This window comes from Chrysoperla carnea, chromosome 3, assembly GCF_905475395.1.
Source record: "Chrysoperla carnea chromosome 3, inChrCarn1.1, whole genome shotgun sequence".
NCBI lineage: Eukaryota > Metazoa > Arthropoda > Insecta > Neuroptera > Chrysopidae > Chrysoperla > Chrysoperla carnea.
Window position 1 is genome coordinate 61,288,316 of NC_058339.1, and position 18,145 is coordinate 61,306,460.

The window sequence follows — 18,145 nt, forward strand, 5'->3', positions numbered from 1 at the left end:
ATTTTTATAGCGTGTTCAGGGCATAAAAAGTGAGTCGAGTTCGTAAATGAGCAACATAGGTCAATTGGGTCTTGGGTCCTGTGGACCCATCTTGTAAACCGTTAAAGATAGAACAATAGTAAATGTAAAAAATGTTTCTTAAAAATAAACAACTTTTGTTTAAAACATTTTTTCGTAAACGGTAACCGCGAGGGCGCAAATTAGGTACAAATAAGGTGTGGCTATCTAAAAGAGTGGGTGATATTTTTCTTTAACTACATGACATAAGAAACAAACGATTGGGTCATCTTAACACTGTCGATACATTGTATTTCAACAATAAACTCAGTCAATTGTTTGTTTTCACTTGTTTCTTAATACTTTTTTCCAGAAAATTATTAAATTAATTCAATTTAACGAAATGCGTGCCAGCGGAATTCTTAAGTACTGATTTATAACCTTTTCAGAATCGCATAAAGAATTGCTTAAAATTTTTTATTTATTTACTTTAAATTTATTTTTGGGGAATGTAATATAGTAATATGTAAGTATATTTCCAATTTCTACAAAAATTTAATAATGTTTAAAATATCACAATAAGTATATAGGCGCTTGTTTATGCCAAGATATGTATAGGTACACATTTACATAAACATACCATCAGTGGAAATTACCAAACTCAAGGCAGCGTTTTGGCCAAATAAGCGTTATCTCCGGCACAATAAATGTAAATAACCCATGTTTTCTTTCAGATACACAGGGTGCAGTATTCAAGAAAGTTGTTCGGTAAACTAAAAACGCTCTCTGTTCTACCAAACATAATCAGTAGTTGCATTGTGAAAAAGTAGATAATATTGGAACATCTGTATAAGAAAATTCACTTATTTTTCACTTATATTCAACGTTTTGTTATAAACGAATATATTTATTATATTTGAATAAAACTACGAATTGAATTGAAAACATAGATTTATTTAATAACATATATTGTTATTGTTATTATTATTATTAAATTATGATTTAAAATTGCGGATATAAGTGTTATTATTCTAAGGCTCGCGTGGAGGTTATTACATTTAAACAAAATAATATTTATCTACTACTTCACTTACTTACTTCACTTTTATGAAAGAACTTAATTTATGTTACATTTATTTATTTCTATAATAAATTAAACCATCTTCATATATTATTAGGATAATTATTTGGCCAAGCTACAACCTTTGCATGAAAATAGAACATCGATAACAGTGAGGCAACGAGGAACTTTTAAGCGCTCGAACGATAAGGTTTTATTGGAAAAGTCATTTTGCCATGCGACAGCCGGCGCAGGAAAATAGAACTACGAAAACAGGCTTAAACTTGGTTTCAGGAGGCGTCGTTGAATAAATAAATGGATATGGTTTCATTATAACCATAGTAATTTACAATAACGTATGAATGAACTGTCTAATAAAAAATAACCCACTCTTTCAAGGACCAGTCATTCCGTAGACCAATACTGTTTTTTAATAGATTTAAGTCTGTTTATGACTGCAATATTGATTTCTTGACTCCAAGAGTAAGAGTATCTATAATCTTACTGTTTTATCGGTACTTAAATTTTGACCCAAATTTAATAAAAACTACGTCCTATAAAATTCCAATTTCTAAGCTAATTCTTTCTTTTCTTTCTTAAAATTCAAATACTCAAATTGAAAAGAATGTATGTCATAGCGCCAACAAAACATTCATTAGATATCTAACTACGACACATAGCAATAAATAAACTGACCTATCTCCACATATTTACACAATCTCAATCAACTAATTAATTAAATATTTAATAAAACAATTTTATTGATGGATAATTAATTATACAAGTGAATGTAAACTGCGTATCCAGAGAGGGGCAATCGGAATAATGGTCGTCTTGAAAAATAAGAAATTTGACTATTTTAGTAATTAGCAAACAACTAGCAGTACCTCGCCATACTAAATTGTAAAGACTGCACACATAATAAAGAAAAATACTTAATAGAGCTACGAATAGAATATTTCAAAAATTTAGACCCGAAAAGCAAAAAAATTAGTATTATTTCACAATTGGATGAGTTTTTTTCGAGAAATCTCCAGAACCGCTACGAAAGAAGAGTTTTTCATACAGCATTTTAGGTCAAAAATTTTTCTCGTTTTGTTCAAAAGGCTGCTAGGGCTCTTAAGAAAATTGTAAAAATCGAGAAAATTTGTTAGTCTCCGATTTGGATAAAAATTAATTTCTAGAGTAATATTCTCAAAGTCCAATTTCTTCAGACCACACTTCAGAAACTTGTCTGTTAATCACAAAATCTACCAAATTTTCGTATCTTTGAATTATCTTGAGCAGTTATTACCTAATAAACATAAAAATTCATCATCTTTTGACAATTAGATGAGTCTTTTCCGAAATATCTCCAGAATTGCTTTGAAATAAGAATTTTAGCTTATATCCCAAAAACTACTCACCCAGTCGTGTTTAATATCCAAATATTTGCTTTTTTTGTTTCAAAATTATCTTGAATAAGTTTCATCAAATGTCAAAACGATTTTTTTTATCCCTTAGAATTTTTGTGTCTGATTTGGGTAGAAATTATTTTGTAGAGTAATTTTGACCCTTAAAATCTAAAAATGGGGTCCATTTGATAACTGGTTATGTAGTTTCTGATATATCACCCAAAATTATATACAAAGGCCACTATCCCGGAGCAATTTCAGTCAATATTTTAGAAAATTGTCTTTAAACAAACCCAATCAAGTAAAATAAAAATCCTTGCCCGAAAGTCCAAAAAAAAACTAAAAAGTAAATAAAACATACTTATATTAAAATGCGCATAAAAAGTTCATATTAGCCTCCTCCAAAAAAAAAATTTTCTCAATCCGCGCTTGACTATCAATCATATTTTTATTAAAATATCATAAAAATATAATATACAAGATCATTGAGTGAAGAAAAACTTGAAAATGTTTTAATTAGTATTTGTTTTAAAACATAAAAAAGCACTTTAATCCATAATACGAAGCGCACATACCTACTCAATGCAATATAATATAATAATCTTTGAAAACAATCCAAGGAAGTAATTAAACTTTTTTTTTATTATTGGTGTACGTGAACAGAATATTTTGATTACAAATTTTTCTCTTAATCACTTTTATGATATTATAACAATTTGTTATTTCAACAAATGTAGTTTGTTCAACAAGTATCACTCTATTAAAGCCCATGATGGACCGTAAGCTCATAATGATGCGAATTTTTATACCATGTGTATATATGAAATATTTCAAGATATAATAAGTTTAGTCCCAAGTTTGTAACTCTTAAAACTATTGATTACGAACAAGTATTTGGTATAGATGATCATAAAATCAACCAAAGTGTCTATTTCCGGTTGTCCGTCTGACTGTCTGTCTGTCTGTCATCACGATAACTCAAAAACGAAAAGAGTTATAAATTTTTATAACGTGCTTAGCACATAAAAAGTCGAGTTCCTAAATGATCAATATAGGTCAATGAGGTCCTGGGTCCGTTGGACCCATCTTGTAAACCGTTAGATATAGAACAAAAGTTTGAATGTAAAAATTTTCCTTATATTAACTATTTTTGTTTGAAACATTTTTTCGTAAACGTCACTATTTAACCGTAAGAACGCAAATTAGGACTAAGCTTTGGTGTTCATTTTCTCCAAAACTATTACAGAAAGGGTTATAAATAGTATTTTAACAATTAACTCGGTGAATTGTTTATTTTCACTTGTTTTATATTCGTTTTGCCTGTCATTTCTAAGGTTGAAAGGATAACTTAAGTTTACTTTTAATATACTTTTGTAAAAGAAACGGGAGAGGCGCTAAAACACTATGTAAAATTGTTTTTAAATTTACCTGACGGGCATTTCGAAATTTGCCACCTTTGTTGTTATTATTTTGGGTATAGCGGCAACACACATTCTGTCAAAATTTCACCAATCTTACAATTTTTTTATGAGACAAAAAACAGCAAATAGCCCTAAGAAATGTAATATCAATCATGACTCGATTGTCGAATTTGTAGAAATCGAAAAAACCATAAATTCGACACTAAAGCCACGATTAAAAATTCATTTTTATTTATTTCCAAATGCACCTTATCAATGGTCAAAAGGACAGACAAAAAGTATTATTGTAATTTTGCTTCATTATTGGCTAACGGTCTACATATCCACTTTTGTTTTTATTCGAACAATATCTATTTAAAAACTTTTAGAAATACTTAGATATATTAATTTTCAAAAACAGCAATAAATATTAAATAGAAAGATAAATATAACAATCAACAAAGATAAACACTTATAAGTACCCTGGTTCAACTATTGATTTTTAAGCCAAAACTGTAGCAAATCCTTTGAGTTAAGGAAAAAAAACAATGGGCTTAAAATTGGTCTAGCTTTGGACAGTCCACTTTTTTTTCTAGCCTTTGTTCAAGTCTCACACAAACTCTTGATTTGTCAGCCCTTGGTCAAACCTAATGAAATGAAGATTAATTACATAGACTTTTAAGTATATCTGACAGGCGAGTTCGGCCCAATACCCAAAAATCTCCTCTCAGGCAACAAAAATGTAAATAATGTGCCTTAAGGGTAGAAGCATACATGATAAACGGTAAAATCGAAAAATTAGTATTTATTGCTATAAAGAATAGTTTGGGGAAGCTACATTTGACATAATAATCTGGCACCAAAGACTTTTCATACCATCCAAAATGGGCATTGCGCATTTCGTGAGATTTTTACACATAGTGACAGTAGAATCTCGTTAAGTTAAAAACCAAGGAAAATGTTAAATAAATTGAGTTATCGAGTCTTTAACTTACGTCGTTTTTTCTCGGAAACTCTAATCTCGGAAACGGCTTCAACGATTTTCATGAAATTTAGTATGCAGAGAGTTTCAGGGACGAAAAATCGATCTAGCTAGGTTCCATTTTTAGAAAAGGTCGTTTTCTCTCGGAAACTTAAATCTCCGGCTTACCAACAAAAAAATTACGCGCAAAGGTCGATCATCCAGGTACTTACTCATTCACTTTGCACACAAAGACTAGGTTAAATAATGAATAAAAATATAAATGCTTATTGCAAAAGTTATTGAGGTCGTCAAAACATTACTCTAAGTTCTTGAGGTAACTGAGGTCATGCCGAAATTATTCGAATTATTCGTTTAAGTTATGTTTATAAACGCTCCTGGGGGAAAGGACCAAAAAAAATTATTAATTTATAGAACTTTTTAGGGCTATTGAGGTTTGCGTTATCGAGATTCTTCTGTATTTTCTGACTGATATGTACTCTTGAGTAGATGAATTACTGAATTATTTTACGCGTTGTACGCGATACGCCGCGATTAATATGAAGCAAAATTTTTCTTTTTTATAACTGTTATGATAACTCCTTTGGGTTTTTTTCTAAATTTAATGTGGTGTGGTTACTGTGGTTAAAAAAATGGTTAATGGTTAAAAAATAACAGCTATTCAAATTTATTCCATTTTTAGTGCCTATCAGTATAAATAAACATAAAAATCAATCAACAGCAAAATAAATGGTCAATTGAAACAAGCAAGCAATCATCACTTTTATATGTTCCACAATAAATTCTGCAAAAACCAAAAATGGCAAATTGATAATTCATCAGACAGAAGCTACGTTAACTGAGTGAATTCATTCATGAGAATAATCCAAAATTCACTACTTATTTTAAAACACATCAATGTTACTACTTTTACCACCCCCTTAAATATCAAATTTATTTCCAATCAAGCAATAATCGTGTCCGTATAATTTGTACAGATACGTATATAAATAAATAATGTACAAAATTCCATATCGGTACAAAACCAACAGCTTATTTTCCTTGAAAAAGAAATTCACTATAAACAATGTTATCAAAAAAGCATCTTTGCTTAAGTTATAGAAAATTAGCTAACAACTTCATAAGCTAAATATGCAAATAAGATAATACATCTAATGAGCTAAAGATGCAAACAATATAATTAATATACCATTATTTTGCTGCATAAACGGCAGAGGAAAAATATTCTAGAAATTCGGTAATCGGAACAAAACTAGACTTGGAAAAAATAGACCCAAAAAATGGACCGAAAATTTTATAGACCTGGAGTATTGTTCTAATTACGAGTTGTTTGGGCTGAGTTTGTCGACTGTAGAGGAGTTCGTTTGGTTCTTAGCCCATGCGTTCAAAAATAGGACAATTTTTCCGCGTCAATTTTTTTCGGCCTATTTTTTCCTAAATCCAGAAATTCCGATTTCTATAAAGTCAGTAAAGCCAACATTTTTAACTAATTAGCATAAGTAAGTTGCAGGACCTAGCCACACATATAATTCGACATTTATAGCACGGAATGGAAAAACAAGTAATCAAAGTAATTATATAAATAATAAACAAAAGGTCTAGAATCTCTTACACATACCAGAATATTTTCTGGACCTTACTTGCATAGTCTACATTTAACTTTAAACCCCCTTATTTGCATAACAATTGAATAAATAATTTGTAAAACAAAATTGTTTAATTACCTTAATTAAAATAACATTCTATGAAAAATAATTTCCATAATGAACTACTATATAAATCAACACTGTTGATTTAAAATTAATTCACAAAAAAATTAATAATTCACAACAATCAACAAAAATTTATTATTAGACAAGAATGTTAATTTTAAAAAATGATTAGGTGCGCCATACACTTTAATAATAAAAATTTAATAGCGTCGCTCGCACTCTAAACACATCTTAACTAAACTGTTGTTGAGGTTTCACTTGCATGGTGCTATATTATATTATGAATCTCGATGTCCGTGTCACATTTTGCCGAATGATAATATACACAACCATACTGCAAAAACTCCTGTACACGAGTATAATATATATCTCACATAACGAAATCAACTAAAATTACAGAACAAATGGATAATGTATGCATATTAAATGTATTATAAATCTCATTAATCAATTTTGCACTTGACTTTGAAAATATATAATTAAAATACTAAAATAATTGTAAGGTGTGTAAAGAAAACAAACATTTAAAAGAACCTGTCTAGTTTTCAAAAAAAATCATAAAAGAATTGATATCTAATAAATTCTTTAAAGTCTTTCAAAAAATATCAAATTGATTGTTGGGCCTATTCGAAACAAACTCATCCTTTGCTGATCCAATATTGGTTTGAAGGACTTTGATAAAAAAAAGTCGGATTCATGAATTGTAAATTTCGGATTCAAAATAAATATTAACATATTCTTCCATAAAATAATTCAGAGATTCACTTAAATAATTTCTTCAAATGAAAGAAGCCTTTTTTATCAGGGAAGAGTTATGAGATCTGATCGATCATCCTGGGTGACTAAAGTTAAATGGGCATCAATTAGGGATATAAAGACAACTTACCAACAGATAGATAACAAGGAAAAACAAAATTTAAAAAGCCTCCTGACAAATGCGGTTTTTTCCTTGTAGCTCTCTCCAAACTAGATCCAGGGTATTGAAATTTTGGAAGAAAAAGAACTTTTTTTTTTAATATTGCCAAAAAGCCTGCTTAGGAAAATTGGAAATTTGACAGTACAACCTAAGGATCCTTCATGATTTAAAACTTATCGTGATAAATTACAAAAACCGGATTTGGAGATGTGGGTATAGCAACACCCCGTTTAGAGAAAAAAATTTCTAGCGCCACTGACTTTATTGCAAATATAATAACATTGGGATTCTGTGTACCAAATTTATAGTTTTTCTAAATCATTCTGACAATATTCACTATAATATAATTTTTTCTACAATATCAACACCTTGTATGTAGAACAGGACGCTTTCCCGACAATAGGTGGATTGAGAAATTTTTATTATTTTAACGTTTACCATTTGATGAAGTTTGCTGTTACTACCACCCTATATTATTTCGACTGATTCCAAACGCTCGTAGTTGGTGGCTAGTATGTTATGATATGAATCATGGACGTACCTAGTTTTCGGCCCAAGGATGAGGGCAATAACATAAACATAAATACTCAGCTAACTAAACCAATGTAATGGTTTTTTTGGTTTTTTCTGGAACTTTCAATTAGATTCAAAACATTATGTTTGTGTATTATGTATATTTTGATTTATAGGGAACAACAACAGCTGTATTTTATTTCTAATTAGAGATCCCTACGATTGCAATAGAGTAAAAAACTTAACTACAAAAGTCATATCTACAACAGATTTTTGACTACAATTAGGTAAATCAAATAGCTCAATTTGAAAAATTTTAAATATTGACGATTAATATGATAATATTATTATATCTGGTTTAATATTATAAGGATTATAAAGCTCCAAACCATACTCTCATGCTCTAAACTGCATACTTCACAACTAAAAACTAAAACTTCCCTCAAAATCGTCCTAAACTGCATACTTCACAACTAAAAACTAAAACTTCCCTCAAAATCGTCCTAAACGATGAAAATAAACGCCTGATTCAATGAAATAAAAAAACAAAATAAAGAATCGATATTTTCAATTTTGTTTACTTATTTTGAGTGGTTTCTTAAAAAAAAATTCCGATACCGGGAATCGAACCCGAGCCTCCTGGGTGAAAGCCAGGTATCCTAGCCACTAGACCATATCGGATATGCATAAAACAGTGATATACTTTAAATTTAAATATAGAATCTTATATAAGAAAAAGTACTATTATTCAAAATGTTTTTAGTTAATTAAACAATTTATCTTTATTTAATGAAACAAGCAAACATCGAAAACGAAAATTATATTAAAAGACTTAAACTTGCCTCAGCACAAGTTTATAGAAGTTAAATTTGTTCTTATCTGAGACCTCTATGAGCGAATGTCTGTTAGCTTTTTAGTTCAATAATTGACAAATAGGGTTAGGAGTATAAATAAAAATCATAAATTAATTCTGGAAATCCTAAAATTATCAAAAAAAATGATTTTCTATATACAGGACCCAAAAAATATAAATATCATTAAGCTCATTAGACAGCAGAAAAGCTACGTTAAAAGCTTTTACGTAGCTATAAAACTATACAACCAATAGTTAAATAAACCAGATTTTTGTGTGTATTAGGCCATTTTGCCCTTAAATAAAAAATAATTAAAAATATAGTGGCACAAAACAAGACTGGTAAAAGTAACCACTGATAATTGGACTTAATTAAAACATGCTATCTAAAAAATACAAAGAGAGAAAATAATTTATACTGGACAAATAAAATGTACCAACTCCGAAGAAAATAGTGTATGCCCGTAACAATGATGAAATTTTACTTCATACAATGAATTATAAGAGACGCACTACCTATTACTCGAAATTTCACCAATGGTTTTAATCATAGATATAGAAATAGAAAAGTTTTAACAAAATTTTGATTATTTTTGTTATTTTACTTTGAAAATATTTTTGGTTGTTACTTAATCTCGAAACTTAAATATATTAAGTACAGAACACATCACTAAAATTGCACCATTCGGTTAAGAGACCAACCCACGATAAAGAAAGAGACCATCTCATATGGCCAAAAACCAAACGCTGCAAAAAAATAACCAATGATAAAGAAAGAGACCATCTCATATGGCCAAAATCCAAACGCTGCAAAAAAATAAACAATGATAAAGAAAGAAAGAGACCATCTCATATGGCCAAAAACCAAACGCTGCAAAAAAATAACCAATGATAAAGAAAGAGACCATCTCATATGGCCAAAATCCATTCGCTGAAAATTAAACCTACAACAAAAAGTACTGAAATCCAATCGTTGGATAAAATAACTTCAAAATTCAATCTGGAAAAAAAGAATTCATTCTGGACAAAAAATGTGTATCGAAATCCAATCGTTGAACAAAAAATATCTCAAAATTTATGGTTTAATTTCTGTTTTTCGATTACAGCTAAAAATCTTGATGTGCATGCATCCATAAAAAAACCATCGATGGGAGAAGCTTAAAGCTTAAAATTATCTACCTTAAGGTTGTTTCAAATCTCATATTGAATGATACTTAAGTGATTTACAACTAAGAAAATTCGTATAACAATTTTTAAAGAATTATTTTTCGTAAGTATTTCGTATCATTTTTCTTGTTCAAACTTTTTCTGAAACTGTATACTTCAGATTTTATTTTTTTCACTTAAAATATGATAAAAACTACTTTCAAGGAAAATATCCTCATCCCTGTCTCATCATCTAGGACAAATTACATGTTTAAATTAGCCTCTTTTTCTTCTTTTTATCATCAGATTTAACTTGATGAATACGCACATAGACAAACATATATCAAATTAATATTGTATAATTTTGCAAATTGAAATAGCCAAAATTATTCATAGATGAGGATAAAGTTTTGTTAGGGATTCAATGAAGTGTTTTATTTTTTCTAAACGAATGAAATTTCGATTCTTCATTTTTAATCTTTCCAAGTTCAAGTCATTAAAAATCACTTTCAATTTCGCTTATCCATTTCAATTTTGTTCTTTACTTGCTTTCATGTTCTATTTTTTTCTGATCACCGAAACATTCCCTTATTTGTGTCTTATAAACTTTAAATAATAATGTGTTTATTACCACAGCTAGATTTGCAAAATAACTCCATTAACACATTCAAATCTTGATTGTAAAGTTTTAATTTTTAACATGGATAACTTATTCAAACTCATAAATTTTTCTGTCCTCTTTTGGTTTTCCGCCTGTTATTCCACTTATTCCGAAAAATTTGAACGAAACATAAACATAGGATTGTGGAGTCAAAGGAAGTCAGATTTTCGCTGCCGAGGCTCATCGGAGCTAGGATTGATCACAAACATAAATGTTGGGAGCCTTGGATGGGGTTACAATAGAGATCATTAGTGTTGTGTAGGTCGACACAAACAGTAAACAGAACAGGAGAAACAAATAGCCGGATGAGAAACACACAGTTAGTTTGGGTGGTAGAGATTAGTATTTTTTGTCGTCGAAGGATAGTAGGCGAGTGATGTTTAAGGGATGGGAGATTTGTGATTTTAAGGAATTTAAAAACTGTAATCTATGGTTTATATATACAGAGGAGACTAGGCGGTAGTTGGCGTCACAAATAGTTTTTCCACAAATGCAGGATGCATCCCGACGCTACTTAATATGATGTAGATATCTTGAAAGGCTGTTGTGAGTAGACCGAAGCGACCAAGAATGGCGGTTTGTTTTCGATTTAGATGTTTCTGAGGTCCTGTTCAGAATTTCAGTTGTCCATTGTCCCACTTATGGAAGAGTTGAAAGATTTTCGATTACAAATAATTAAAAAGGGACAAATTTGAACATATGGTGACAATTACAGGAATGCGGGTTTTTTTCTTGAAAGTAGTTTTCGACCATATTTTAACTGCCAAAGGCAAAATCTGAAAAAATATATATTAAAAAAAAAAAAAACAAAAAACAAAAAATACCTTCAAAAATTATTCTACAACTTTTACAAGCTCTAAAAATTGAAAAAAAATAGAATAAAACATAAATGTCTCTTCTGTGTCACTTGAGCTAAATTTCGATGAAAAACAAAACATTGAAAATTTTTTCGAATGTTTCGTGGTTTTTTTAGTTATATCATTTAATAATTATATTATCGAATATTTTTTAAAACAATTAGTAAAAATATAGGATTCAATAATCCAATTCTTGAGAACAAGAGTCGGATTCTCTTTGCTTTTGAGTTTAAAGTGAAAATAACGGGAATGAAGTGATTCCAATATGGCTAGGTGTACGTCCCATTTACATTTCTTTAAACTCTTAATTTGTTTAAAAGTAGAAACAAAACAGCTTCTACTTTTAAACAAATTTCTTACTTATTTCGATTAGAGAATCATCAATTTGAACAAATATTATTAACTTCGTTTTGTTGATAAGTGTGCTCATGGACGCTTTATCAACTTTGCAATGTAAGTTATTTTTATAAATTGTGGAAATTTCCTACATATTTTAAGGTTTAAATTAATTATTTAATCAAATTTAAATGATTGATAGTAAATTAACACTACAAAATATTCTCTGTATATTATATTTACTCAAAACTTGAATAATATTTATTCCTAACAAAGTGATGTCATAAATGAACATATTCAAGGAATTTTCTATGATGGAGATGTTGATTTAAAAAAGTACACTGCACGTATAGTTTTAAATATACAACACTGCACTATTTACAATTATGAATTAACAACAATAATTTATCAATTTTCATAAAATGTTCGGCATGAAAGATGTTATAAAATTATTTATTATATATAAAAAAAACGATGTGTTATGTGTATGATGGACGACGATTGGGATATTCTCTCTTATTATTCTGAATTAATTGTATTAAAAAATGTTCTATAAATTGCTTTTTTAGTCAAGCACAACCACTTCTTCTTTAATGAAAAATTCAACAACTTCTTCTTCAACATTCTTTGTATCTGAATCCAATTCATCGGTGTCAATATCTGTAATTAAAATTAAAATTTTTCAAATTATTTAAATATTATCGTGCTAGATTTATACGGTTCCGAGAGGAATAATTTCTGTCAAAAATAAAAATTAGTAATTTGAAAAACTCTTGGTAATGATTAAAGCCTCTGTTTTAAAAATGCTGATTAATAACTCAATATTGCCACATGTTTGATGTTTACAATAAACAAAATGATTGAACAAATATCTAATATATTACGAACGTAATGGGTATGTTTATTCACGTTACGAGGTCTCACTAACAAGTAGTTAGAAGCAATGCGTCAAATATACTTAATCGGCAATTTTAATCATTTATAATTTTGGTGTAAAATAGTTTTCTTAGGAAGTAACTATAATTTAGTACACTTCCTTTGCATATCTATTTAATTAATCTATCCTGATTGTATCCCAAGAATAATATTGTTAATTGTATTGGGAATATCATCAGGAAATTACTCAAACCTTTTCGAAAAAGTTTCATCGAAATGACTTAAAATAATTAAAAGATTAAATAATTGAAACGTACTATTTCTAAGTTCCAATCGTCGTGTTTTTTGTTCTTTCCATTGTTGTATTCTTTGATCTCTATGTTCATTAAATTCTTTCATTAATGATGCTCGTTTTTCAATTAATTCTTTAGATGCCTTTGTCATGCGCATTCGATCTTTACTCTCAAATTGAGCATAATATTTCTTCAAATTTTTCTTGATATCTTTTTGTTGTTTAACAGACAATAGAGTTGGTGGACGCGGTCGCCATAATAATTGTGCAAATCTATCTAAATTTTCACGTTTTAATACTTTACCCTATAAAATAAAGAATATATATTATACAATTTTCAATCCTAAGATGGATATAATAATTTCCAACTCAAAATTTATTTTATTAAATTTTCATGTTAAATAGTTTTCTTAGGAAGTAACTATAATTTAGTACACTTCCTTTGCATATCTATTATATTAATATATCCTGATAGTATCCCAAATATAATATTATTAATTAATTCGAGAATATCATCAGGAAACTATTATTTAAAAAAATTATATTATTGTTAAGATTTATGTGAAATGGTTGTACAGAGAAATTTCGATTTCCTTAACATTAACGTTTAAGTGTAGGTACAGGTCAAATAACAAAAGAATAAAGAAGAAAGAAGTAAGGGCTCACTCGATAGAATTTGCATAATTATGACTAAATGCTCGTGTAAACTCCGACTAAAAAATAACTATAAACTCTTTATACACAAAATAATTAAACTCTTTAAAACTCTTTATACACAAATTAATTAAACTTTTATCTTTATGAATAATCATGAATACGATAAAAATGGTTCTTTCCTAAATATTTCTCATTTAAAATAGAGAATTTGAAATTCGAATTCAAGATTATAGTAATTTCAAAAAACATTACAAAAACAAAACTTTACAAAATATGAAAATATCCGTTGAATAAAATGTTTAAATTACCTGGAAAGTCCATATCCAATAACCCCAATCTCGTTTAACTTTCCATACAGATACACCAGTAACAACATATCTTCCAGTTGGATCCCATTCAACATCAGATGTTTCATAATGATCGGTAGAATTCATGATTGTAAAATCATTTGTATCTACAAATTCTAATGTACCACCCATGTTTCCTAAACCGGCTAATACTATAAATTGGCCAGCTGGTGACCAGAATAAATGATTACAAGCTTTCTTTTCGAATTTCTTTAACAATGATAGCGCTTGTCCAGTTTTTAAACCATAAAAACTAACACTAATATTAGCTTGTTCACCATGAATAATTGCAAATTTCATTCCAACTGGTTCCCATGCAAATGCATGTATGGGTTCTTTTACTTCAACAGAATCGACAGGAATTTCTTTTTCACGCATATGGAATATTTCAAAGTTATAATACATTCCAGAATATTTGCGTTCGTTTTTCTCGATACGCTGTTTGGTGTAACGATCAACTTTAACACACAAATAATCTCCAGACTTTTGCCAATGTATTTTACAATCAGCAACACTGAATAAATTCTTATTTCGAATATCAATTCGATTTGGAATTTCAAGTAATGTTACTCTAGCTGGAACATCTTTATCTTCAGCAACCCAATAAGCCAGAATATTGTCAGTTGGCGACCAACAAAAATCACGAATTCCGGGAAGTTTTAACGATTTCTTTTCTAATAAACCGAATGATGGTGTTTCGTATACTTGAAGAATATCATGCCCTATACGTGCAAAATATTTGTCATCATGCGACCATCTAAATATTGGCCAAACTGCTGGACCTTCCAATGAAAATGATCGTTTTTCAATACCCATACTAAAATTAAAAATACATTTTAAATAAGTAAGTAATTTACCGCATATTTTCATCAATTTAATTACCGAATATCCCAGATTATAAGAGCTTTTTGTTCACTGTTATGGGAAGAATGTGGTGAATAAGTAACTAAATACTTTTCACATGGTGAAAAATCAGCAAATTCAACACCGTCATGTCGAAATTTCATGTATTTAGTAAATTGAGGACCACCCCATAATGCTACACCTTGCGAATGGAAAGTTGCCAAGAAAGTACCCAGTGGTGACCATTTTACGTATGTTTCTGTCCATCTCTATTAAATAAAATTAATTAATAGTTAATTGTTTATATTATATTAAAAAAAAAAAACAAAAACAAAAAAAAAACATATATAACATAAGTTAATAGGTAGATGTTTTGAAGAGATTTGCTGTTAAGAAATAGGTTCTAACAGCCGACTCCTTTCAATATTGATTTACCCTGTGCTTGTACCTTAAAAATGTTACGATCACATAATTAGGAAAGATTAAACAGGGTGAATTCAAATTGAATGTTTTAGACTATGTTAAATTAGATTAGAAGGTACTTTAGCAGATCGATATAGACCGATAAAAGACTTTTGTCTCTTATTCGTAGAAGCCAGTTATCATTACCTATATAACGAGAAATCAGCAATCAAGATAACTATCCGAGTTTAATATTAAATGATGTTATATAATCTATAATATCCACAGACTGAAGTTAAAATGAATACGGAGAAATGTGTTTTAGAATTGTAACGATTTAGTTAAGGTGCGTGGATAATTTATTTTCTGAAACACCTTGCATATGGGGTGTAACGAAATCAAACTGGTATGCTGGCCAGCACTTCTTGTCAGCTGAAATATAAGACCACACGCATGAAAAGAGCGGGTTCGAAGATTCACAAAAATTTTTCTTTAATTTTTATATATTATATGTTACTCGATTCACCATAAACTTTGTGATAATCAAAATAAATTTTGTTTGTGTACTAAATAGAAATAAAAAAATGTTAAAGTTTAAATGATTTTGACTGATTTAAGGAAGAAAACCAAATACTGTTATCGAATTAATTTCGTTGAATTTTAGGTTTAAAAAGTGAGGTTATACATGGGAGATTATAGGAAAAATATTTTTACTAGTTAATAATTATTTAAACTTTAAGCAGAAATTCACAAAATTTCTCAATTTTCTATTCATTTAAGATTAATTAAAATGTAAAAACTGTTTCCCTATGAACGCACATAGCAAAACAAGTTGGTAAATGTACGACCTTAAATATCCTGTGACGAAAATAAAATGATAAGAAAATAAAAGCACACTAAAAATAAGCAGAAATTATATATTTTGCGTTTATTTTGAATATTCTTATATCTTAATTTCGCCGACAATCACATTGTTCAATAAAATTTCAACTTCCATTCCCGTAATTTGTGCACTATCGAGTTAGAGAAACGTTTTTCCAAGCATTTATCTAAATTTATTCCTAATTACAGTGAAAATAAAATGAACAAGTGAAAACAAACAATTGACTGAGTTAATTGTTGAAATACCCTGCATAGACCAGTATTGATGACTCACATTACATGTCACACATACGTAACCGATATCCCCATAATACATACTATATAATTAACGCCTAATTTGCGCCCTCACGGGTAAACAATGATGTTTACAAAAAAATGTTTCAAACAAAAATTGTTTATTTTTCGATAAGGAAGATTTTTTACATTTAAACTTTTGTTCTATCTCTAACGATTTACAAGATGGGTCCCACGGACCCATAGGTCGTGACCCAATAGACCTATGTTGCTCATTTACGAACTTGACCTCACTTTTTATGGCCTGACTACGCTGTAAAAATTTCAGCTTGATATCTTTTTTCGTTTTTGAGTTATCGTGTTGGCAGACAGACGGACAGGCAACTGAAAATGGACTAATTAAGTGATTTTATAAACACCTATATCCTATACCAAAATTTTGTTCGTAGCATCAATATTTTTAAGCGTTACAAACTTGGGACTAAACTTAATATACCTTGCATATTACATATATGCATGATATAAACATACTTGCGAATCATCCCAGGTTGTAAAATATTCATCGGAGTTGGATTGAAAAGGGTTGCCTTACGCTTTAAAAAGGTTACAAAACGTTATGTGCATCTTTGACGAATTCGTTACATTTTACTAATTTAAAACCGACTACTTATTTAGAATATAGAGTTCGATAATCATTAAGCCTTCCTCTAAATATTAAAACACATTAATACAACAAACTAATTGGCAAGCATTTAGATCGTCTCTCACGATTGCGGGTTAATTATAGCAAAATTAACTAATTGTTTTAAATAAAACACTTTCTCGTTAAAGAAACGAATTTCAACAAAAAAAAAACATCGAACACTTCAAACTTTGATTAAAATTTTTATAGTACATAAAAAGGAATAACTTACATCTCTGCTTTCCAATTTAGTTGGTTCTGGCTGACTATTCAACCATACTTGTACCATTGAACCAGATCCACAGGACACAACAAATTGATCGTATGCATCAGGTTCCAATAAATAATAATGTAAATCTCCCTGACTGACATATGGTTGAGGTTTAGGTGGCTCCCATTCATCGGGAATGTCATCATACTTTTTGAAATCCGTAAATAAGTTCACTTGAAATGTATGATTTTTATCTAGTTTATAATTGTTGGTTATTTTAACGGCATCAATTGCATTTACAGGACTTGCATACTCCAAGAAAATGTATCCCTTGGTAGTACCATTTTCTGTTTTTGGATAATATTCATTTACTATTGTTCCAAATTTACAGAACACTTTATTTATGACCATCTGCAATTTTTCCATACGTTCAGGTCCCACTTGAGGTACGCCATCCACCACAATAACTGATTCAACGCCATCAGTTTCTTTGGGTTTTTGTTTTAAAATATCTCCCAAAAGTTCTGTTGAAAAAAAAAAATTAATTTATATCATGACTCAACAACGTGTTGCCATAAATAAGCATATGGCCGGCACCTCATGCTTTCACATGCAAAGTAAATGTCAAAAAATATATTATATTCAGTGCTAACCTTCATCCGATATTTTATCGACGAATCCCTCAGGATCGCTGAAATTTGGTTCATCGTCAGTTGATAAATTTTCAATTTCATTCCTTGTATTATCACCATTCACTTGGGATTTATCCTCTACCTTTTTTTTCGCCATCTTGCGTGGCGTTTAGCGAAGGGCGGTATTACTAGTGCGCATTCTTGAATCAACCATCTTTAAACGGAAATAAAATATTTTAGGAGGGAATTGTTTGTATTTA

At 29.4% G+C, this 18,145-nt stretch overlaps 1 protein-coding gene and 1 non-coding gene across 2 annotated transcripts; both read right to left on the minus strand.

Moving 5' to 3' along the window:
- Nucleotides 1-8,583: 8,583 nt before the first annotated feature.
- Trnae-uuc lies at nucleotides 8,584-8,655 on the minus strand. The gene has a single exon. It is a non-coding gene; the product is annotated as a tRNA-Glu (tRNA).
- Nucleotides 8,656-12,049: 3,394 nt separating this feature from the next.
- LOC123295594 (eukaryotic translation initiation factor 3 subunit B) lies at nucleotides 12,050-18,085 on the minus strand. Its single transcript, XM_044877001.1, has 6 exons — nucleotides 17,907-18,085; nucleotides 17,275-17,777; nucleotides 14,882-15,111; nucleotides 13,961-14,816; nucleotides 13,021-13,300; nucleotides 12,050-12,487 (listed from the first exon to the last, which is right to left on the minus strand). Exons 1-6 carry the CDS (start codon nucleotides 18,040-18,042, stop codon nucleotides 12,393-12,395), a joined length of 2,100 nt encoding a protein of 699 aa, XP_044732936.1. The 5' UTR covers nucleotides 18,043-18,085; the 3' UTR covers nucleotides 12,050-12,392.
- Nucleotides 18,086-18,145: the final 60 nt, after the last annotated feature.

Excerpts from the sequence above, each read along its gene's own strand:
- LOC123295594 (XM_044877001.1), bottom strand. The coding sequence starts at position 18,042 with ATGGCGAAAAAAAAGGTAGAGGATAAATCCCAAGTGAATGGTGATAAT. Across the intron at positions 14,817-14,881 it reads CTTATAATCTGGGATATTCG|TATGGGTATTGAAAAACGAT; the intron begins GTAATTAAATTG and ends TTTTAATTTTAG. Across the intron at positions 13,301-13,960 it reads ATTGGATATGGACTTTCCAG|GGTAAAGTATTAAAACGTGA; the intron begins GTAATTTAAACA and ends TTTATTTTATAG.